The sequence below is a fragment of the Genypterus blacodes genome, unplaced genomic scaffold (assembly GCF_046128005.1).
Source record: "Genypterus blacodes isolate CSIRO-AG114 ecotype Tasmania unplaced genomic scaffold, CSIRO-AGI_Gbla_v1 ptg000003l_1, whole genome shotgun sequence".
In the NCBI taxonomy this organism is placed as follows: domain Eukaryota; kingdom Metazoa; phylum Chordata; class Actinopteri; order Ophidiiformes; family Ophidiidae; genus Genypterus; species Genypterus blacodes.
The window spans coordinates 7,846,277-7,869,792 of NW_027466817.1; the positions used below are offsets into that span (position 1 = coordinate 7,846,277).

Consider the following 23,516-nt stretch of genomic DNA (forward strand, 5'->3'; position numbering starts at 1 on the left):
TATTCACTGAAAATAAAAGAAAACAAACAAATAATTTTGCAACAGTGGTGAAAGTGTATTCCTAGCCCTGAATGTCCATTTTGATAAAGGTTAAACCAAAACAATTCAACAAGTCTCCTTGAGTACTTACTCTCACGATGTCTAGCTTTTCTTTAAAAGTTTGTCTTGAAAACACCCTTGTAATTATATCTGCGACCAAATCGATCTCTTCTCCTCCTTCAGCCATTGTGGGTTGAAAAAAAAAACAGCTTGTAGAAATCTACACAAATTAGCTTGTTCAATTTCAGTTTGCTAGCTCTGCATAGCTCTGCCTCTCAATAGTGCGTATCCAATCAAAAGACATGCATGTGCTAACGTTCGTACGTACGTACGCCTGCTAGCTGCCTCGTTGTCGCCAACACGAAATCTGATTGGTTAACGCCACAGTTTTGTTTCCGTTCACTTTAAACAGGCGACCGCACTGTTGATTCTGAAGGTTTAAGGGCAGATTTCATGGACCCTGGCAACACATTATGGCTGAAATATGATTGGATAAAAGCTCTAACATAAAGGCCAGCCCGCCAAATCTCGTTCTGAGGTTGGAAGCAGCGCAACCAAGACGAAAGCTATGAAATGAAGAGAATAGACTATGGGGAATAATTTAATACATATTTGTGGAAAAAATATATCAAAATTAAATTTATATTCTGATGATGTTTAGGCCAGCAGAGAAGGCCTCCACAGTTGAATATACTTCTGCTTCAGGCTGGGAATGTGATCGTCCAGGAGGATCGTCTATGACAGGGGTGGGTCAGGGGTGGTTCCAGAAAAAGGTTCCCCACCCCTAGGTGTCAAACTCATTTTAGTTAGGGGCCACATTCAGCCCAATTTAAACTCAAGTGGGATTATTAAAATCGTTTCTTTTCTTTTTACAAAACAAACAACCTGAAATTTCTTAAGTAAAACAAGTCCAATTTCAACAATAAACAATAAACAATAATAACAAGGTGTCAAACTCATTTTAGTTTGGGGCCACATTCAGCCCAATTTAAACTCAAGTGGGATTAGTAAAATCTTTTCTTTTCTTTTTACAAAACAAACAACCTGAAAATTCTTAAGTAAAACAAGTCCAATTTCAACAATAAACAATAATAACATGCAGTATATATAAAACAACTTGTCAAGATCTAGAAATTATTTTAAATGTACACAGATCTCCACATCTGTGTAGAAATGTGAACTGAACTGACTCACTATCTGTGGATAACTCCGTAATAAAAGTTTTGGAGGAACATAGAGAGTTGAATTCTGCCTGGACAGTTACAATTTGCTTTCACTGACAACAATACAGGAGAGAAATAGTGATAATTAATAATAATGTGATTGCTATATGGAGAGAAATTATAATAAATAAGAGAAGAAAAAAGCAGAATCCAGAACAAATCCAAGCCCACACAACAATGCTTGCGATCAACTAAATCAGTCTCTTCCTGCGACCCTCCAATTGCTGAAAGGAGACTCTACAATGCTCCCTCTGATAGGAGATCCTGTCTCTCTCTCTCTTTCCTGGAGGAAGGACAAAGAACTACATCTCCTGATGTCACTCGGCAAGTAAAACAGAACTAGACTTCAAAACAAACAAAAAACTGGTTCGTTCGTTGATTTATTTATTTTACCAAATGTGAAGTACTTATTGTGGACTAAGAAGGCACACACAGATTTGCTCAAGGCAGTCTGGTATTTGATGGCCTAGAACAGTGGTGCCCAATACGTCGATCGTGATAGGTAGGTAATGTGGATAGATTGAAAAAAAGTTAGCCTATAGTTACAAGTTAGCCGACACCGGCAAGTGCGTCGGCAACGGCACTGGCATCGTACTGCAGTACTTACCGGCACCGGGAAGTTGCCGGTGCCACCACCGGCCACTTGACCTTCCATCACTCACAGTATCGCGCACTTGCAGGTGCCGGCGCACTCGGCGCCGCCACACTCGCCCGCGACCGCGGCACACAAACAGTCCCAGCACAGGTGTTACTGTTTCATGAAGGTAAAGTTGTCAATGGTGGGAAATTGGAATAATGCAAGGTGTGATCCATGGGCATTTAACATAACAGGAAAATGGTGAAGATCTCTTTGGAAACATTTTTTCCCCCCAGAATTGAGGAAAGTGACAACAGTGAAAGTAGCAAGAACCATTTTAATTTCTGCACTTGATTACAAAACAAAATATATAAAACAACAGTTTTCGCACTTACTTACAGTAGAGAGATGGCATATTCTTAATGCTGCCCGATGTCCTTAAAACAAAAATGAACCTAAACATTCCAGTTGAAACAAATGTACAAAATGCTTCCCTCACAACCATTAAACCATTATAACATGACAAACTGTTGGGATGCAATGTCTGAATTTGATACTGAGCCAGATCCATCAATTGAAATTGCATTTATGTGGGGAAAACACATAAGGGAAAATGCCAGTGACAGGAGTGGAATAATGTCAAAAAAGACAATTACAAATTCTGCATTTTAACAACTGTGCAGATTTCAACATACACCCCTTGCAAACCCAAAGAAGAGTTGCATGGTTGGACAGATCAGCAAGATTTATAACAGTCAGTATATTTTGCTGTATTATTGTGTTTTGTTTGCTGTATTATTGTCTTTCCCACCTAGAGTTATTACTGCACACCTGGCCGATTGTCAAGAGGGATTCTTTTCGAATGGCCTCTCCCCAGGTTCCTTCCTTTTCCTTTTATATTAAGGTTTTGGGGAGTTTCTCCCCGTTTTCTTATAGCTCTGGGCTAAGTCAAAAACCATGTCCTGTTGTGGGCCAGTAAAGCCCTTTGAGACCATGCATGTATTGGATCATGCAAACATATGGGCATGGACAGATGGGCAAATATGACCAGAATCAATCAATGAATCAATAAACAATAAAATTGATGTAACAGTCACTTCATACTTTACTACTTTTGTGTGCACAGCAATGTCTGGTTATGTTTATGATTGAGCAGGACGTAGCAATATGACCAGTTTCCACTTTCTAATTGAAAATCATTATGTTGTCTTCCAGTGTTGTTTTGTTGAGCAGCATCAGCTGTGACTGATTATGATGACAGTGTTTATTAAAAGTAGAGCTAAAGAAAAACTTTACTGTATGGCTGTTTGTGATGAGCTCAAGCATGGTTTTTAGGCAGTAAGTGTTTTCTAGACAATTGTTCATGGCTTACTCCTTACTGACCCCTGCTGGACAGGACAGTTTCCCATCTGATTCATGGATATCTGCAGACAATTTGGAGTAAGGAGTAATTGGAGTAGATTTACACACTCATAAGTCACCTGAAACGATCTTATGTCCTTGTGGTGTGCCATTTTGGTTTTAATCTGACTTACACCATCAACTCTGAATATGGCCCTTAATGAACGCAAACATTTATCATGATATAACAACAGCAGGGAATTGCAGACTTCATTAATATGGCACAATAAGTTTCATCAATGAATATCATGACAAACCAACATAACCCCAAAATTGAACGGAAAAAAATCATGAACTGAAACTACAGAAGTTGGGAATAGTTGTGGAGGTTGTGCATTTATGTTACCATAAAATAGTTGGTGGCTTTAAATACATTTTGTAGACATGTTGTATTTGTGCTCATATTTATTGCCTATGACCCCCAGGAAAACATAACACATAACTGTTTGTCATGGCCGATGTGTTCTCTAACTTCTTCAATGGATCATGAAGTATGTCATGTTGTTCTGAACTAATAATACATTTAAATCCTGAGCAACACTCCTTCTTGGAGTAAAATCAGAGTTAGATCATTATGTTTAGATCTTGGCCCAGATAATAGGCCATGAAATACTGCAACTACTGAAGAGTCAACAAATAAATTAAAAACTTTGAGTAAATAAAGGTGGGCGGGAGGGGCTTTTACTTTTGTGGAAAAGGGCCAAGGACATTTCACATCAAATCGCATGACTCTCTGGAATGTGGCCACATTATTTCTTACCTTCACATCAATATGGTCACATGCTATTATACAAGGTATGACAACCATAAAGGTTACAAATGCATAGAGGAAAAAAGGAAAATGAGAATTTGTATCTTTAAGAACAAACATCAGGTCTGATGAATAATCTGGGAAGGAGTATAGTGCCATTTCCACCATGGACCTTCCACTTACACAATTATCCTCTTTTTCCTCTTGTCTCATTCTCAATCCTATTATTTTGATATTACACATATTATCCCTTCTCATGGAACAGGAAGGACACTTCAGATATTTTTTTGCACAGCAACCACAGGGCTTAAAACACTCTGATGATGTTGTTGGTTGTACAATCAAAATTCATTCCTTCTCTTCACAAAACAGTGGGTATTACTTAAATTAAATAAATGTAGATTTAAGATTAGTGACCATTGTATCTGCTTCATTAATAACTCAATAGTCTGTGATTGCATTGTGGGTGCTTATAAATCAGAAATAGCTTTTCTTCCTCTGCAATAACTTCAGCTGTATACCTCTGTACATCTGTGCAGTGTGCTTCTTCTGGCCAATGATGTACCCCATATTGTTATCTGTCATTTATACTTCAGTCTGCTGCTGTGAATCAGTGATGATGGTAATCCCACGGCAAAAGTCATCCACACTACATCCAGACTCAAAGTCATCCAACCTGCAGTGGGCTGACACATCAGGGTCCCCATTTCCTTCAGTCATCCCGCTTGCAGATGTGTGGATCTCCTCCCCAGGGACGCCTCCAGACAGTGTCTCACCCAGGGGCAGCTGATGGGAGGGCAGATACTGGCTGGGGTGGAAGTGTGGCCTGGCATGCTGATGCCCAGCGCTAGCAACACTCAGGATACTTTCCTGGTTTGCAGGCAGTGTGCTGTAATGCTCGGGGTAGTCTTCAATCCTGGGCAGTGGAGGGGGCAGCTGATCTTGGCTCAAGAACTCATCTTCCTGTGGAGCAGGGTAGTCACTGTCAATATCGTAACCACCAAGGTAGTAGTCAGACTCCAGTTCCCGGGTGCTGTCTCCTAGGTGTGGGGCGGAGCCTGTCACATTAACTCCAGGACCCACCTCAAAGCTTGGCACTTTTTCAATGTCTGACATCCTTGTGCTGGGCATCCAGTCTGATGTGTCCCAGTGGTATGCTGGACAACATAAGGAAAGACTGTTAGTAACACAGCAGAAATAAATGCAGTCTGGACTGTCACCCTAATAACAAGAGTGGAAACAGTTCCAAGTGGATGAGCTGTTGTCAGCAGGAGTGTATGCTGAGGCCAACCCAAACATGCCTTCTGTATGCACCGGGCTTATTAGACATATTCAACCACATCTGCTTAATACAAGCACGTTGAAGCACAACCTGTACAGAAAACATGCTAGGGTAGTTTCCTTTTAGGGTATGCAACATGCACAGGGGGTGCCTTAAAAGGGTCAGGGTCACAGGTGGCACAGCATGCTCAGCTTCAGGAAGAATTACAGCACTCAAGCACAAGTAAAGCACAACAATGTTTTCTGTATTTTGGTAGATTATCTTTGTGGTCAATACAGCCACACGATTGCAGCATCAACAAATCAACATTGTGTTCCGTTGTGTTTGACCCTGGTGCTTTACCACATCACCACATAAATAATAAGTGATTATATTTCTTCTCAGAAAACTGGGTCCGCTATGATCAGTCAACTCATCAGTCTGTCCTCCTTCAGGGATCAACGCCTGAAAAGCATCACCTGTATGAAGGTGTAGATTTTGTAAGCCTGGAAGCCTATGGGCTCTCCCTGCACATTGTACAAAATGAAACAGTCAATGCTGATCATTATAATTAAATGTGGTAAATTTTGTGATGATTGGGCACATTCCACAATCCCATCCACCACCCTGAAACTGAATTTAGACACATAACTGCCAAACATTGCCCCCTTCAATGGACACAATCATGTCAAAGCTGCTAAAAGGAACAACGAGCAGCGTATACAACCTGTAATGGATATGTAGTTAGGGTATGTCTGTAGAACACAAATGCTCTTTTGCAGGAATTCATGCAAAGTTCCACATGGTAGAGGTCAAAACACGTAAAGGGTCACTGCAGATTTGCCAATATATAGCCAAATAAGGTGGAACTACTTGCTGTACATGTATGAATCAAACAGTTAATGATTTATTAAGTTAATTAAGTATTTATTAATCTATTGCAAAGAAAATAAGAGAGGGAGGAAAATAGCCATATTTTCATGGCTGCTGCTCATTTTTTTTGATTTGAAAAAAACAGATTTAGTGCCAATAATTGCAAACATGCTTGCAACTTGGTGCTCGGCGTCTGGGACACTATTCAGACTGTGAAGGATTTGACTCTGACCTGGATTTTTTGGCCCAGATAACAGTTTGTCTGGGACTGAAAAACACAGGGGCAGCTGATGGGAGGGCAGATACACTGCTAGCACTGTAGCACTGCTACTACCCAAAGGGAAAATCTACCAAAGCTCTACATATTCATTTCACATTCAGCTCTGTGAATGAAGACATAATAAAAGCAATGATAAAATCAAAAAACATTTCGACACATTGGAGCAGGATACAAATCCACCCATCCAAAATAACCCAACACAACTGAAGATAAAAATAAAAACTATATGAAAAGAAAATGAGAGGCAGCAGGCAAAGGAGAAGTTACACTGACTGCAGAATGAAAAACAAACTGTGAGGTAGTTATCGGTTTCAATAATAGTTTGCAAAATCCAGCTGTTGTGATGTTTCTAAAGATGTCTGATTCTGATCAGTTCAGAGTATTTTACTTCCTCTGGTCTGCTTGGAGGCAGATGTTCAACATTATGATACAGTCTGACCAGAGGACTGGCAAGCACAGAGACTGCAACGTGAAGTGAAAAAGATTGATTGGGATCCTGACTAAAACAGAGGAGGCCATAAAAAACAACAACCACATTTTGTTTGTAACATGTCTATGTATAGGCTGTGTTCTTGCACAGCTACTAGTTCCTACCCAACTTAAAATTGTTGTTAGGTGCGGCTGACAGATTTTGTGATATATGTTGATTAGAGCATCTGGACTCTGTAGACTCAGAGTCAAATTAATAAAACCTGTGAGTTTTATCATTATATGTTATTATATGTTATTATATGTGTGCTTCTTCTCATGTTGAGGCTAAGGTGTTCTGCTAGGATGGTAAATGTCAAAGCCAAAGTTGACCTGTTTATGACTATATCTTATAACCTTTATAATTAATGAACTTGTGTGTTCCACCTCCTGAATGCTTACATTGTTTTCTGCCTGTGAATCTCCCCACAGACAGTAACATTTGAATAGTGCGAAATTGCTTCCCTACAGCATTTAGTAAAAGCCAACCTAATTTGTGGTCAGTTTCTACTTTATAAGTCAAAACCAATTCCAATAGCGTTAAAATTACCAGAGGAGAATTGTGATCATGAAGAAACAGTTAGTATATTGTTTTTAGCATATTCTATATTCACCTTTCCATGTGTATGTAGCCTCACTTCCTGCCCATGTGCGTGTCTTGATTGTCCCTCCCTGATTAGTTTTCCTTTGTTTATGTTCCCCTCACCTCTTGTCATGTCACCTTCAGCCAAAATGTTGCACTCCTCTCCCCAGCTTCTCACATCTAATCCTCATTCCATCATGTGTTCCCTAGTGTATATGTATTGCCCTGTTTACCTCTGCACTTTGCTAGTTTGTTCTCTTATGTTGCTCCTGTTGAGGTCCATTCTGCACCAGATGTGTATCCTGTTGTAGTCTTGCTCCTGACATGTCCCTGCATTCCTCATTGTTCTTTCAGCTTTTTCACAGTGCTTGGGACTGTCCTGAAGTTTGCAATGCGTTTTTGTTCCTATCATGGATTTACATTTCTCCTGTTCTTGTACTTGAATCACCTTTTGCTCTGCCTGTCTTAGGTTATTATTTGCTTAGTTTAGGAGTTCTGGATTTTTTTATGCCTTTGAAAAACATTACCTGTATTATTTGTATTGCCCCTTTTGCTGCTCCTCAATATTTCTTTTTTTGGCCTGCATTTAAGTCCTCACTTTAGCGCTCCCAAGTAAGTTGTGACAAAATAGGGCTTAGGAGAGAGTATTGAATGATACATCTGAAATCCAAAACTCTGAACTAATTTTTCACTACAAAGGTGCATTATTTTATCTATCTATCTAAACACAATTCAGAATTTACTCCACTCTGCTATTCAGTGTGCTCCTTATGTAGTTACTTCAAAGCTGTTTTTTAATTTAATATTTGCTTTGATAACTGCCAGGAAACAAAGTCAAAACGGATAAATATAAATACACACAGAGAGAGAAAGAGATAAAGTCACCTCGGTTGTAGGTCTGACCATTGTCCATGACTGACACTGTCACATGGAAGAACAACAGGACAGGAGGAATGTTAAGATGTGATGAGAGTCAATATTATTTTCTTGCTTTTTAAATCTCAAATGTTCAATCTGATGAAAGGTTTTTGGTTTTGACTTTGACGAAGAGAAAGACAGAGGGGCTGCTGTACTGGCAAGAATGAGAGAAGGAAAGGCGTGACATGAGAGCAGAGTGGGGGAAGGAAATGTGAGAAAGACAGGGGAGGTGGAGGAAGAGACATGGTACCTTCACTCTCGATTGTGTCGACTGCATCATTGACCAATCGAATGACGGTCACTATGGAGGCTTGAGAGGGAAAAAGGAGCAGAGAGGTCATTAGAAGTTACATGTCCATAATGACGTTGGTCCTCGTCCCCTCATTAGGGCTGAGATGATGGGGCTGTTTTTTTGCAGAGAGGACTGCTTTGACACTGTCAAATAGTCTTGTTTATTTTGGATGTTGGAGGCAAATTTGGATGTTGGAGGCAAATTCTAAATTCCATTGCTGTAAACATAATAACTCTTGGTAAAAAAAAACATTCACAACACTGAACTCGGGATGAAAGCATTTGTTTTTGTAAGGAATAGTTTGGCTCGAGGGTCAAGGGAAGGTGGTAGGCAGGCAAACTCAGACATCTTTTGGTTCCCAAAGGTATGTTTTTGTTTACAGTGAATGCTATTACACATGTGACTCAGGCAAAAATTACAAAAAAAGGACTAATGTATGAATGTATGAATACAAAAAACAAAAAGGGACTCGTGTTCTCGGCAACATGGCCTCCTCTCCTCCAGAAGCAGATTTTCTATTCTTTTTAAAGGGTGTTCAACCTACCAGGCGGACTCAACAGTGCCATTATCTCCAGTAGGTTGGTTGACCCCATAACCTGAATTCAGAATTGTCGCATTACACCCTCAAAACCCTCTGACAGCTCATCTTTGTTCTAAATGGCTCTTTAAAAAAGGAAGTAGGTGTAACGAAAGCCTTTTCACAGCATTAAACAAATACGACACACATGACTCTGGTTTGGCCCAGTGTAATGCGAAAACACAAATGTGAAACGTAAAAATCATCACCATAAAAACCATGAGATGCTGGGCCAAACCGGCTCCTCTCGACTCTAATCCTGCATGGTGGATCTGAACAAAGCAGCAGGCAATTGGTAAGAATGAATGGCAAAAATGATTAAATAATCTTCAAACTTAATAAAGTTATAAATAAAAATAAATGTGGAACAAATGTATGTATGTTGTAAGGTGAACCGTGAGGACGAGTGGTGAAGAAAGGAGAGGTCTCAAACACCTTGTCAAAACTATTTGTTGAGGATAGTGAATAAATTGGGAATCAATTACAAGACATGAGCCTTCGGGACTTTCACCTAGTTTCACCCTTATCGCCTCAGCCCTAAGCATCACCCCTCACTCCAGCCTCTTCAGACCTGCCTTCCTCCCCTCTGCCTCTCTTTCCTCCCTCCTGCCACTCCTGCCCGACCCCATGACAATTGGGAAAGAACGCATCTACACTGGACATGAAAGGAAAATGACATGAAGCTGAAACACAAAACCAAATGCCTGAGCACAAATGCCAAACACCAGCACCCATGTTATGCAGCCCAAACTCATCCCATGACTGAGAAATCATTATCCAGTAAGGCTTGTTGAAAAAGTCTATAAAACATTCTGCATTTGATGTGTTTAGAGACATTAGGCTTAACTATTCTGTGTTGATTTTTTACCATGTTTAGAGATCATCTGCTAATTGATTTGTATGTAATCATGCTGTCTACTTGTGTTGCATTGCTTGCTCTGTTATGCCATGACTAAAAAACGTGGGTGACTGGTCGTGCTATGGAGCCACATGCAGATACTTCAGCATTGCTGTCGTACTTTCAAAGGGGAATGAGTTTGGCTTTTCTCCACCCATGAACATTGTGTTCTCAATAACGAGTCTGGCTCATATTATCTTATAGTTAAGGAAAGTCACAAGGTTTCAAATTTGTTGCATGTCATTCTTCCTCAACAGGCACTTTGGACACTAATTTCAAAATTATTGCATGTGATTTAGACAGCTACAGCTAGCATTATACAATAGGAGATACAGTAAATTAGCACAGACCTCATCAGTGTGGCACTGGAACAGGATAATCACATGACCCATGACCCATATGGAAAAGGTCTATAGTGTGTACTGTACGTAAACATACTGGATGACTGCATAGTAAAAGAAACATGGCTTCAACAAATGGCTCATGCTTTATAAGAAAATGCTTGAGTTACACAAAAATGGAATTGAAAGCATCTTACAAACTGGAACCTTTCGTGTAAAAAAAATCAATGAAACAATGGCCGGCCTCAGGGGGTCGATTTCCATTTGAACTTGACCTATTCCCGCTGTCGTTGTTCCCCTGTGGGAGAGGTGAGTGATTTTTTCTATCTCTTCCCAACCTGTTTAATCTTAATAACGCTGTGGTTAAGGTGCTCAATTTTGTCATGTACAGATGTTATCATGTTTTGCTGCGCATGTTTAGGAATAAAATGTAATGTGAAGACCCTGAAAATGTTATTGTTATGTTATTTTGATCAGACATATTTGATTTGACATGGGTTAGCGCTGTTACATTGCAATGGTTGCCATGCTGATTTGCTTTCATCTTTGTTTCATTTCTGAATGACCCAGTGATTGATGTGGAGGACTTTTAATTAGCTTTTTCCCCATTTATGTGACAAATAAACAGAGATCAGCTCCAAGGAAATAACAGAAACCAGGCTTTTCTTCACATAACACCAAACCAACGCAAAGATAGAAGTCATGTTATTTGTGTCATCATATTGTTCAAAGTACACCTAAATTGAACTCAAAAGAGATGATCATACTTCATTGGACTGTAAAAGCTCCAATACATACTGTATTGCCATACAGGGGTGAAATCATGCAGCAATCCCAGTCAGCCCAAGGAATTCACCAGCATTTTTTTTTTTACAAATGGTCCCAAAACAATGGGGTAGCACTGGTGTTTACTTGGAAGTTGATGGGAAAAGCGAAAAAAGCCACTGAAAACAATATCAACCAAGCAAAATTAAATATTTTAGATAAAAACACTGAAAGAACATCTGGTCACCACACAGCCCACTTGGATAAGAGGATCGAAAGAGAAATATGTCTCACCATTATCATCACAGGAATCCGACTGGAATGAGCTCAGTGATTGGACCTCGGAGTTACTTCCTTTGTTGCTCCCAGACAAACACGTCACTTCTTCTGACATGTCAACCATCTTACCTACAAGGACATGTCACATCACAAACATTCATCATTTTCAGACACTCACAGAAAAAACAAGCAAAAAAAGCAAAGCAAAATTAGACAAAATGAGTCTTCTAATTTGTAATCTAATCAATTTTTTATTTATCCCCACATTTTTTTGCTCTGCATTTCATCTATCCTAACCACCAGGATGGGGAGAACACAACACCATTCATCATTGCAGGAGGAACAAGTACTAGAAACAAAAACTCATCATTATGATTCAACCATATAATATTGTAGCCCTATGGGAATTTGGTGTATTTTTATTCTGTTTGTTTTATTTTGAAATGTGAAATTAATACTGTTAAAAACATTAAATAATGTTTACATGCCTAAAAGACTGTATAGGTTAAAATACAGATATCCGGATGTGAGCCAATCAGAAGTCGGGGCGGGAGGTCAAGGGGAACGTGAGGGTTAACATAAAAAAGTGTGGGAAAAGAGGAGAGGAGAGGTCAGGTGTAGGAGGAGGACATGCGGGAGGAGAGATGGGTTTGCGGAGTAGGGGATGAGATGTCTGAATGGAGGGAGATGGACAACGGGTGAGTCCATAGTTGACCGACCCCTGCCTTAGGACACAACAGCAGCTAGCTCAGCCCGAGCTAGTTTTTTGTGTTGTGGAGAAGAGTTTGAACTCAGAGGGAGAGTAGCCAACCCAGCTACTCTTAATAACTTCGTGCCCGGATCGTTGGGAACCAGACACGGCTGTGTGGACTACCGCAGCGACGTCTCGCCTACCACATCGCCTAAACGATGTGGTAGTACGAACTGGGGCGGCAGTAGCTCAGTCCATAGGGATTCAGCTTGGGAACCGGCGGGTCGCCGGTTCGAGTCCCATATGGACTAAGTAAGTGGACTGCTAGCTGGTGAGTTGCCAGTTTGCCTCCAGGGCACTGCCGAGGTGCCCCTGAGCAAGGCACTGAACTCCCAACTGCTCCATGGGCGCCGTATAATGGCTGCCCTGCACCCCCTCTGTAATGCATGTGTTTGTGTGTGTGTTATATGAGGGGGTGCAAGATAAATTTCAATTGCATGCAAAATGACGAAGTATCTAAAATCTTAAACAGTGGCACAATTGTGTTTTTTGGTATGTGGTGCTTTGAGCACGAATCATCCAGCTCTGTCCGAGGCTACCCACTCCCCAGCATCTTGACCTGCAGGCCAGAAACATTCAACGGACATACGGTTGGGTACCCCTTAGATCAGGGGTGGGGAACCTTTTTCCTATCACGGGCCATTTTGATGTTGCCATCAGCCCTCAGGGGCCATAATAAATTATCAGACAAAACTTCTGTTGACTATTTATATAAATAGTAAATACGTCTGTTTACACAACACAATAGCATTAATCCCCTTAATTATTTTAGAATTCGGGCAGCGCATTCCTACAAAATAGCCAGGGCGGCTAAAGGGCGCTACAATATGTTACTACATATATTTATTACAGCTTTTTTTCAACTGACTTAAGGAGAAGCGCCGTAACTGGCCATACCGGCTTACTGTCACCCCTGAGTATTAGTAATATCATCATCATCATCATCAAAATATGCATCAAAATCCCCTCCCTTTCTGCTGACGAAAAGGCAGGTGAGGCAGCTGCCTGTGATTCCGCTGATGGAGAAATAACTTTAAGATTTTATTCAACTTATGAGCTGCCTATGAAACGGTCAAGTGTGTGCGTGTGTGTCATCTTGATAGTGCGTTTGCGTTATCTTGATAGTGCGTGTGTGTCATCCTGATAGTGCGTATGTGTCAACTTGATAGCGGTGAATGAAGTATGAATGATGGTATGAATAACAGCATCTTTCCCATATGTGACGACTGTTGATAATAGCTGAGCCCGAACAATATATATTCAGCGGTTCCCCCTCTTTTTGGCAATTTATAAATTCACAATATGCGTGTTTTTATTCTTAACCATCAAAATACAACATGTGTAATTCAAAGTGTCACTGGATGAACATAAATAAACATTGTACTTCCTCCTCTTTATCGTTTATTATTAGTGTCTCCTGTCCTCTCACTTGGAGCAGTGAGGGCTGACCGAACATGCCTGATGAAATCCAATTGACATGTATTATGCATTTTCCACACTCTTTTCCTGCACCTTGCCTACCTGAATTCACTCATGCATTATGGTTGGGCACTACTGGGTTTTACAGTGCAAAAATGGGTAAGGTTGGCACTCTCAGATATTTTTTTCAGCCTATATACTTAAAGGATCAGTTATATTCAATGATTTCTTCTTAACATTCTGCTGTCCTCTGACTTGGAGCAGGGAGGATGCCAACAGACATGCATATTGAAATCATATTGATGATAAGAATTCTCATTTCCATGCCTACTTAATCCACTGAAATAGATGGGTTGACTGCTCCAGAGCTTTAAAGAGACCACATTTCTCTTGGAGCTGATGTTCAGCTTTGATCTTATGTTCTGACTGACTGGTTATCTTTGTCATGGAATGCATGAACACAGTTAACACCAAAAGCCGCACATTCACACTCTGTACCCTCGCATTAACTCAATCTTAACCTACGTATAACAGGTAATGCAGAGACCAACTTACCCTCATCGTGGTCCCATGAGCTCTTGTGTATGGAGTCACATTCTGAATAGCAGGGCGACCCAGGTGGTAGATTGGGGGCAACACTGCATACCACCACCCCCTTCCTAGTGGTCCCTGCCAGTATCCGTGGTGATTCTGAATGAAAGGTGCTCATCTCAGTGTGTTCCACATTTTTCCCATCTGCCTTCCCCTCCAGGCAGCACCGTGGGTCTCCTTGAAAAGAGGGCGTGTACACCATGGGCCTAATGGGGACCTGTGGTGGTCCCATTATTCCGCCTCCTCCCATCACTGTGGGCCCCAGCCCTGGCTCTGAGAACAAGTTCAGAGAGTCTCCTGGCGTGCAGTGTAGGGTCTTAAATTGAACACCATTGGTCTTGTTAAGGAGGGCTGCAGTTGCTGGGTCCTGAATCAGAGAGAGGTTGTTCCGCGAGTAGTTTTTCTGGAAAACCTTCTTACGGAAAGCAATGAAGAGGATGATGAGGGTAATGATGACCAACAGAACTACAGTGATGCCAATCAGCTCTTCCTTGCCAACCACATCATGACCTGCCTGCATGTCAGGTACAACTACAGGCCGCAGACTGCAACGTTGGCCCACAAAGCCCAATGTGCAGTTACAGTAGAAGGATCCATGAGTGTTGACACAAATGCCACCATTTTCACATTCGCCTTCTGGGTTGCTACGTTCACATTCGTTCACATCTTCTTCACAGCTGCAGATTGGAGGAATGAAGGAAAAAGGTAAGATGTATAAAAAAGTGGGGATTTCAAAAAAGACAACAAAAGACTGAAATTCAAGGTGAAATGCATAAACACAGCCAAACGAGCATAAGGATAAGGAATAAGCATTTGATTAAAAATTGGACAATACTTGAAGTTAAGATGAAGTAAAACAGATGAAGTTAAACATTTTCACTTTTTCACTGAAAGCAATGTGAATGGCTAGTAAAGGTTTAAGAGTGTAACAGTCCTACTTTACTGTTGCAGTTGGATCAGAGTGAAAAAAGATGTTCTACAACGTGTCACGTTCCAATTTGTAACCTCCGTATCTGTCCAGTTTATCTGCAGAGGTGCTTGTAGACTCTGAATTATCTGCATGCTGAGAGCTAAGTTAAAACTTAAAAACTTAAAAAATTTCCTCTTCCTGGTTTTCCTTTGGTCTTGGGATCAGACATCCCCATTCTTAATTACAGTGAAGGACTGGCTCATTTCAATATGCTTCAATAAATTTGCAGTGACCGTTTATAGTAAATAGTGGGTGGGATATGAGTTTTTTTGACATGCATACCTTTTCATTTTGGTTATGATAAATATAGCTGAAATCGCGTGCAAATGTGTGTGTTCACAGTTTTATAAAATCTTACTTTTTCTCTGCATATACCATTTCTCTTTTTTCAGCATACGTAATGATTTAGTTGGTTGTTCAGCCAACGAACGGCGTCGGTGCCTGGTGCCACCACCACAACGAGTCCCTAAATCTCTATCTAGACATTTCTCCTATGCGACCCGAGGTGGTTGAATGTCCCTCGCTGTTGGCCCAAGAATCTACTTTTTTGTGAACACCTTCACACTGTAAGATAAATATATATAAAGAACGAAATGAAGTAGCTGGGGGTCAACATAGTTCACAGCAAATCAGGGCACTGGCCCCGACAAGTCTGGGAATAAAACAATAAAGTAGAAGATCTGACTCCTCCTCACCAAGGGGGGCTTTCATCAGATCATTGGAGTTCAATGGAGGAGAATTAATTGCACTGTTGTTGTGTCATTTACATGTTGCGAGAACACCGGATGACACACTGAAGGCACTATAGCCAAATAGTAAAATAAACACACCTGGCTGATTGGGAACTAGGGCAAAGGCCACATGAATTGCAAAGATGCGCAGACATTCCTGATATCCTGCTTGAAGAGAGTGTATAAGCCGGCACAACCAAGAGACGGGGGGCACATCTGCTTATCAGATCCTCCACGTGCAAAGCTTGGCTGTAAGCTGATCCACACGTGTCATAGTCTAAGGCAGGGGTCTTCAACGTTTTTCAGGCCAGGGACCCCAAAAGTGATGGGGAGACGGGGCGGGGACCCCCTACTATATATATTGTATAAAATTGTGTTTTATATCAAACTGGGTCTAGTACCATGTATAAACATGATTTTCTCATCAACGTCTGTTGACCTTGGAGGGATTTGAGACTAGTTTGGAAGTATTCAACAGGTTTGTCTTTTAAGTGGCTGTTGGTTGTCTCCAAGTGACGCTGCAGCTTTGATGGCTTCATAGATTTGTTTGACAGCACAGTAGATCAAATGACACACATTGGTAATGGATGAAAGATGACATCTTCTGCCTCCATTCATCCGTTCCTTACAATATAGTGGATTATGTTAATGTGTATTTAAAACAGTGGTCTCCAACCTTTTTGCCTCTGAGAGCTACTTTGACAAAATAAAAGTGTCTGAGAGCTCCTCATGTTTAACATTATTAGTAACATTTATCTACATGGCTAATTCTCGACGCAAAGCAGCTGAATAAGCGTCTTCTGTGTGGACATTTACAAAATTTCAATATCCAATACTCAAATTTTGCATCAAAATGCACTTCTATTCAGCAACGAATGTAGAATGAATTCACATCATATTAATCTAAAAGAAAACAAAACAATGTTATAACTGATTTAACTGATACTATACCTATCATATTTCACATTTGTCTGTCTACATATCACTGTCACAATTTCCCTTCACATTCCCTGTAATTCAGGGAATTCCCTGTAGTTCCCATAACATTTGTACTGCTTAATGTTATGATCCTTGTCTGTTTTCATGTGAATTGGTCGAATGGCACAACATCAGTTTAAACGCTCAGTCTTCCCCGTGTTCATGGCACGGAGAAGACCATCCTATCATTCTGACTTGTTTTAAGTTGCAGAAAAAATAAAAACGGCTCTCGGACGGGAGCCTGCTCTCATCCTTCAGCCGGTTCTTTGAGCCGATTTTTTCGCTAACGACACATCACGGCCTGCTAGCAACCGGAAAACGAGACACGCACACATTTGTCATTCAACATTAGTAATTTTTTTAATTCCTTATGGAAATAGTATATTTGTTGCCTTTTTATCGGGGCTATTTATTTCCCACGGTCATCCTCAAATCCGGCGTGCGCTCGCAAGCCGTATGTTATGGTGTCAGATAACCGAACATGACAGCGGTGTCATTTGTTGGACTGACTCTATGAATCAACATTTGTGGGGAAAAAAATGTTTAAAAAAATAAAAATTGTAAATCAAAATTACTGAACTACTCAACCAGAAATTCTACGACCCCCCTCCAGTACGGACCCCCTGTTGAAGACCCCTGGTCTAAGGTATGTTTGATCCTGGTGTACCTTTTATTGAGAAGCTCATGTATAGTTTATGCTGTTAGGAGTAGTAATATTGCTAGATTAATCAGACTTTCAAATGCTAAATATTAAATAAATTGAGGATTGTTTAACTTTAAAATACTCGTGGTGATTCGTAATGTGATTGATTCAAGTCAATCAAGGGTCCTATATTACCGCGTATCGAGACGGGATCAGCTGTTTCGGCCCGCTTGACTCACAGTGCGGCAGATCTGAGCAGTTGCGAACCTGATCAGAGGTAAATCGCTGACTGGGCGGGGCGGACATAGGGGAAGGAATTAGCATGAGTAATAATTTGTTAGTCTAAGGGTATGATTTGTCAGACACGCACAAAGCAAGCGAAAGCTCTGGCCTCTGAGCTGACAAATGTGTTATGCCTCCCAGTATATATTAATCCGAAAAATCTTTGAGCGATACAGGAACACCCTGTTTGAACGAACAATCCAGCTTCGGCGTAAGAATGAATGAATAACTAACAGTAAAGTAATATCGAATTCCCAAGCGAAGATTAGGATCCGAAACTGAACTTCTCATCCTAAAACAAAAGAATTGGCGCATCTATTCACAGAATCAACCAATCAGAGACTAAAATTATCACTAGCCACAAATATACTTAGCTTATGGAGTCAGAAAAATTAGAAAACTAAACAACAATAATAACAATATCTCGTTGCCGAGCCGGGAGATTCTACTAGAAAAACTCTATACCTCCTACAGACTTTGCCTCTTAGCAACTACATGCTGTTGTTCAACTAGAACTTAGCTTCTTGGGACTTACTCCCTTAACTTGTTGTTCTCTTCGGACTTGATCTTTGCTTGTGTTGTATTGAACCTTGTATGTACGTCGCTTTGGACAAATGCATCTGCTTTTAAAGAATGTGCTTTTAAATGAGTAAATGTAAATGCACGTCTATTTTTGTGTTTCTATGATACATTATGCAGTATTGGAGGACATTTAGAGGTTTGTAGGGATTATGGAGTGTCTTGTTCACATCACATTTTCAATGAGGTACTGTGGTGGATGTGGCAGATATACAGTATGTTGTTTAGACAGGAACTCACATCAGGCCCTTGAAGCCTCTCCTGCAGCTGCAGAGGAAGGCGTTACCAACAGTCTTACAGATGGCACCGTTTTGACATGGGTTGGGAACACATGCTGTTATCTCCATCTCACAACGCCCACCAGTGTATTGGGGGTTACAGTTGCAAGAGAAACCTGGCAGTCAGATAAGAGGTAGTAGATTAGGTTGTCAAGAACAGAACAAATGATCCATAGGATCTGGGTGACTGGACAGGTTAGTCAGTGCAAATCAGTCAGCTTCAAATTTATGCTCAGCCAACAAACTAGACACTATTTTGACACAGAGTCAGAACAGAGTACAGACAGCGCAGCATGCACCAACTCTCCATTGGCGTATAGGGAAAGTACACAACAGGAAACATTTGCTGGTTGTTATTGCTGGCCAAAGGTTTCCTTGTAGTAATGGCAGTGTTTGCTGTAGTTCCTCGTACTCACCACCAGAAGGTAGGCTGCTACAGGTGGCCCCGTTACGGCAGGGCTGATGGAAGCACGCATTAGGGTAGAGGATGCAGCCCAGCTTTAGCTCAGTCAGTCCCACCACCTCAGCGTAGCGTGAACGCTTGTTCTGCAGTGGCAGCTCATTGTTATTGAGCAAGACTGAGTCCAGGCAGCCCTGGAAACCCTCCAGCACCTGCGGGTCCTTCTGGGAGTCCATGAGGCTCCGGGAGTTTGGATGCTGCACCTGTGGAGAGAAACTATGCAATTAAGTGGGAGCAGGGTGACCAGAAATTAATACATGAAATAATCTTACAAACTTTCCTTCCAGATGTGGACAAAATCTACTCGAGATGTACTTTAATGAAGACTATTTCTCACTGGAATTGAAGACACAAAAAAACAACCACAATGACACAATGTGTTTCCCACCCTTACTACAATCATCCATACTGTAACAGTGCTTGATGTTTTTTGACTTGTATTGATTATCAGATATAAATACAGTTATGTGCTTTAACCTGAAATTCACCAGCCATAGCTCCTATGCATAACAGGTTCTGGTGCAAAATCTGTCATATTTCTTGAAGTATGTTTTGATGTATTGCTCACAACATGTCATTCTGACTTTTTGATAAAGCATTTAGAAATTGCTTATGGTCCTAGAGGGCAGCATGAGATGTGAGAAAAAGGTGCTGATAGTCACAGATCTCCTTTTGACGGTGAGTGTGTTGTCATCTGAAGCTACTTGAGAAGACCAACCAGAGCACCAAAGTAGATGGTTCGGTCTGGAGCAAGTGACTGCATAAACGTTGGTGCACGGCGTTGCTCCACGTAGTTGTCATCCAGCGCCAGGCTGCTGAAATTGCGGTTGAACTCCACAGTCACAGTGTGCCAACTGCCATCGTTAATGCCATGCCCAGAGATGCCCAATATGTCTGGACTAACATCACTGCCACGGCCAAGACCACAGGAAAGTTGGAACCACAGCTTCCCGTCTTCCAGCTGCACTCACACACACACACACACACACACACACACACAATCAGAGTTCAAAGCTGACTGTGTGGTTTCATATCCACAGTATGTAAGCAGGCAGTTGATTTTTTTAACTGATATCAACCTTTCATAATGAAATGCCGGTTTTAGAGCCCCTGTAAAGATAACTGTGTCCTTGATGGGATTTTGTGTATAGAGTCATAATTCACGTCATTAGATTTCAAATAAAATATGGAGTTTACCACTACTATAGCAAATTTTAGAAAATGGTTCAAGGAGCAGAGACAAAAAAAACCATCTCACCACTTGTCTACTTAGAACCAATCCCAGCTGAAGAATCAAGATGATGACAATGCTTTTTTTATGCAACACACAGATGAATGTTGAACACTGGAAGTCTTTATTCAGAAACCGAGATCATGTTTCAATGCAAGATGAGAGCAGTGCAGAAGCAATATGTTGTTCATTGCTGGTTCACCTTTAAAACTAAGGCTAAAGCAGCAGTCATGGGTGTGTGTACCTTGAGTAAAGCACAGGGCTCTGTGTGTATATACATGATGATTCCTCTGCTCTGCAGCGTTCTGATCCTCAGACTAAGCTTCAGCTCCATTCCCAGCACATTAGACAGCCTGTACTTAATGTAGCTGTTACCTGAGAAACTCAGAGAAGAATGTCCTGCACACAGACATGCACACACACACACACACACACACACACACACACACACACACACACACAAAATTTAAATTGAGTGAAAATGAGAGATGAGCTCATGATGTTGTTTGTTATGACAAGCCCTAACTTTTGATTCGTAGGTAATTCTGCAAAATGTCCTTAGGTTAGGTTAGGTTTTTAGGAAGGAGGGGATCCGATAGCTCTGCTCTTCCTTATGGAAATAGTATATTTGTTGCCTTTTTATCGGGGATATTTTCCACGGTCATCCTCAAATCTGGCGTGCGCTCACAAGCCGTATGTTATGGTGTCACGTAACCGAACATGACAGCGGTGTCATTTGTTGGACTGACAGCTGATTGGTTTATAATCATTTTGTGACAAAAGGGGGCGGGATGTCTGAATTTGGTTGGATAGAAATTTCCGCTTTACCCCCCTCCAGTACCTCCGCGGACCCCCTGGGGGACCCCCTGTTGAAGACCCCTGGCTTAAATAAAAAAAGACATAACAGAACAGACCTGCACATTCCCCCAGTTTGCCTGGTGGACACTGGCATGTGTAGCTCCCTCTAGTGAGCTCAACTGAAACACACTGCATGTCTGCAGGGCAGGTCTGGTCTTCACACTGTTCTGACTGAACAGCACAGCTGGTGTCTGTGAAGACACAGAGATAGACAGGAAACACGTGACAAACAAGGAATTGCTAATCTAATAAACTAATGATTAATATAAAGTTGGCTTAATTCCATATATGTTTGTGTGTTTGTTGATGTGATTTGTACTGTGCAGTACTGTTTTCATTAACCACATTCTTGTGTGCACCATGTTGGCACTGCTGATTTTAAAACTGTCCCTGAAAAGATACATAGATGGATGCTCCTCTGGAGGAAACAGTTGGAGGAGAGTTGGGAGCTCCTCCACTCACTTGCTAATGTTTGTCTGCAGAGGAGTGGTGGAATAAAAAGTGTTATTTTCACATCATTAGGGGGAGCCTGAAAAGTGATTTTTTGGAATGTGTATTGGAGACTTGTCATCCTGGCACATCGGAGACCGCTTGCAGTGGAGCCATAATATGTGCTTATTTAGATTGTCTAAGGACTACAGAGGACATCCCCCAAAACATTATTCTTCTTTTGCAATAGCAGATCCTGATTTCCAACAATTGCCACCCTATAGTTTGAGTGGGTGAGATCATCTGTGGACTAAAAACATGTTAAAAACATGGTGCATTACCTATGGATGAAGAGCTAGAGAAAGGTTGGGATAAAATAATGACACATTTAGTATTTATGATCTGTTTCAGCTTACTAGCAGTCTTCTCAGTTGTTATTTGCTAATTTTAACCATGTGCTCTTATTCGTGTGGAAATTCTAAAACTCATTTAAATAGCACAGACTCACAAAATATTCCACGGTTGCCAAAAATGACATCTGCAGTACAAAAGGTTCTGCTCACCAGCGCACGTGCAGCGCGAGGTCCGGTGGAAGTGCGGTGAAACAAAGCTGATGCGTGGTGTGCTGTACGTCACCAGATTGTGGGAATCCAGGATGATGCTTTGTTCACACTGAACACCACGACACTCCAAACCTGAGCAGTTCTTATCTAAGATAGCTGACACTCTGAGAACCTCCTCCAGCTGCCTTCGGGATGCACTGAGTTTCTGAGTAAGGTAGGCTGCCTTGTAGTACCCACCCCCTGCTGTTTCCATTGCAACAAGAAGATCCAGTTGCTGCGTCCCCCCAACAGGTTGCAGACTGAGCATGTGCAGTATGTCCTGCTGTTGTGAGGATGCAGCCTGCTGCAGAACCTTCAGCATGCTTTTAAGGTGCAAAGCCACAAAGTCTTGCGGTGCAATGCTCTCAAAGCGCACCGTCACTGCCTCACCCAGCATCTCTGGTGTGGCCTGCTCTACATGCACGCTCACTGGCACAGGCACAGCAAATCGGCCATCGCTAACACTGGCATTGAGTGAGTATTTGCCTGAATCCAGCCCACCCAGGGCAATGATCTTGCCATCCCGAGGGCTGATCTTGAAGAGACTGCGTTGGGCAGGCGGGACATGGCCAAAGGTCAATGCATCATAGGGGTCGGCGTCAGTGGCATGCAGCTGACCAATCACTCCACCAGGAAACTCATCCTCCATGGTGACGATGTGAACTTCTAGTGGTAATGCCACTGGCCGGTGAAGGCTCTCTTCAATCACCCTGATTGTCAACATGGAGGCCGAGGACAGACGCGGCATACCTGAGTCCATCACCTAGGAGGACAAGGAAAAGAGATGAAACAATAACAGAAGAGTGCAGGGGAGGAAACAAGAGAGATGAGAGAAAACAAGAAGGGAAGAGAGGAGGGGTAACAAACAGAGAAGAGGTGAAAAACAACAAGCGACGAAAGAAACAATATTTGTATTACTGCATTATAATTGAAAAAAACTTGAAACTTGATCACAAGGACAAAGGCAGCCTCACCTTACATAAATACAAATAAATATAAATGTTTATCTGTGTCCTCAAAAAACAACAATCAAGTGTCACACATTTGATCTTGACAAAACTTTAAACTGAGGGAAAGCAGAGCTGCCTCCCAATGAAGGTATGATGGATTTGATGGTGAACCAGCCAGGCCAACAATGAAGACAATACATCAATTCAACATTTCCTTGATCTGTATTGGGATGGTAGA

The 23,516-nt window shown here is 41.5% G+C and overlaps 1 protein-coding gene across 2 annotated transcripts in view; it reads right to left on the reverse strand.

Moving 5' to 3' along the window:
* Positions 1–2,231: 2,231 nt before the first annotated feature.
* Positions 2,232–23,516, reverse strand: part of LOC142995333 (protocadherin Fat 3-like) — a 62,469-nt gene continuing 41,184 nt past the window's right edge. Inside the window, exons 20-30 of one of the 2 annotated variants that reach the window (XM_076146337.1) lie at positions 22,290–23,091; positions 21,354–21,488; positions 20,684–20,838; positions 19,927–20,169; positions 19,165–19,411; positions 18,711–18,864; positions 14,252–14,964; positions 11,542–11,655; positions 8,625–8,684; positions 8,342–8,377; positions 2,232–5,148 (exon numbers count right to left, since the gene is read on the reverse strand). In XM_076146337.1, the coding sequence (XP_076002452.1) occupies positions 4,577–5,148; positions 8,342–8,377; positions 8,625–8,684; positions 11,542–11,655; positions 14,252–14,964; positions 18,711–18,864; positions 19,165–19,411; positions 19,927–20,169; positions 20,684–20,838; positions 21,354–21,488; positions 22,290–23,091 (3,231 nt within the window). In that variant the 3' untranslated portion in view covers positions 2,232–4,576. The remainder of the gene's footprint in view (positions 5,149–8,341; positions 8,378–8,624; positions 8,685–11,541; positions 11,656–14,251; positions 14,965–18,710; positions 18,865–19,164; positions 19,412–19,926; positions 20,170–20,683; positions 20,839–21,353; positions 21,489–22,289; positions 23,092–23,516) is intronic. The other variant, XM_076146346.1, reaches the window with a different exon arrangement.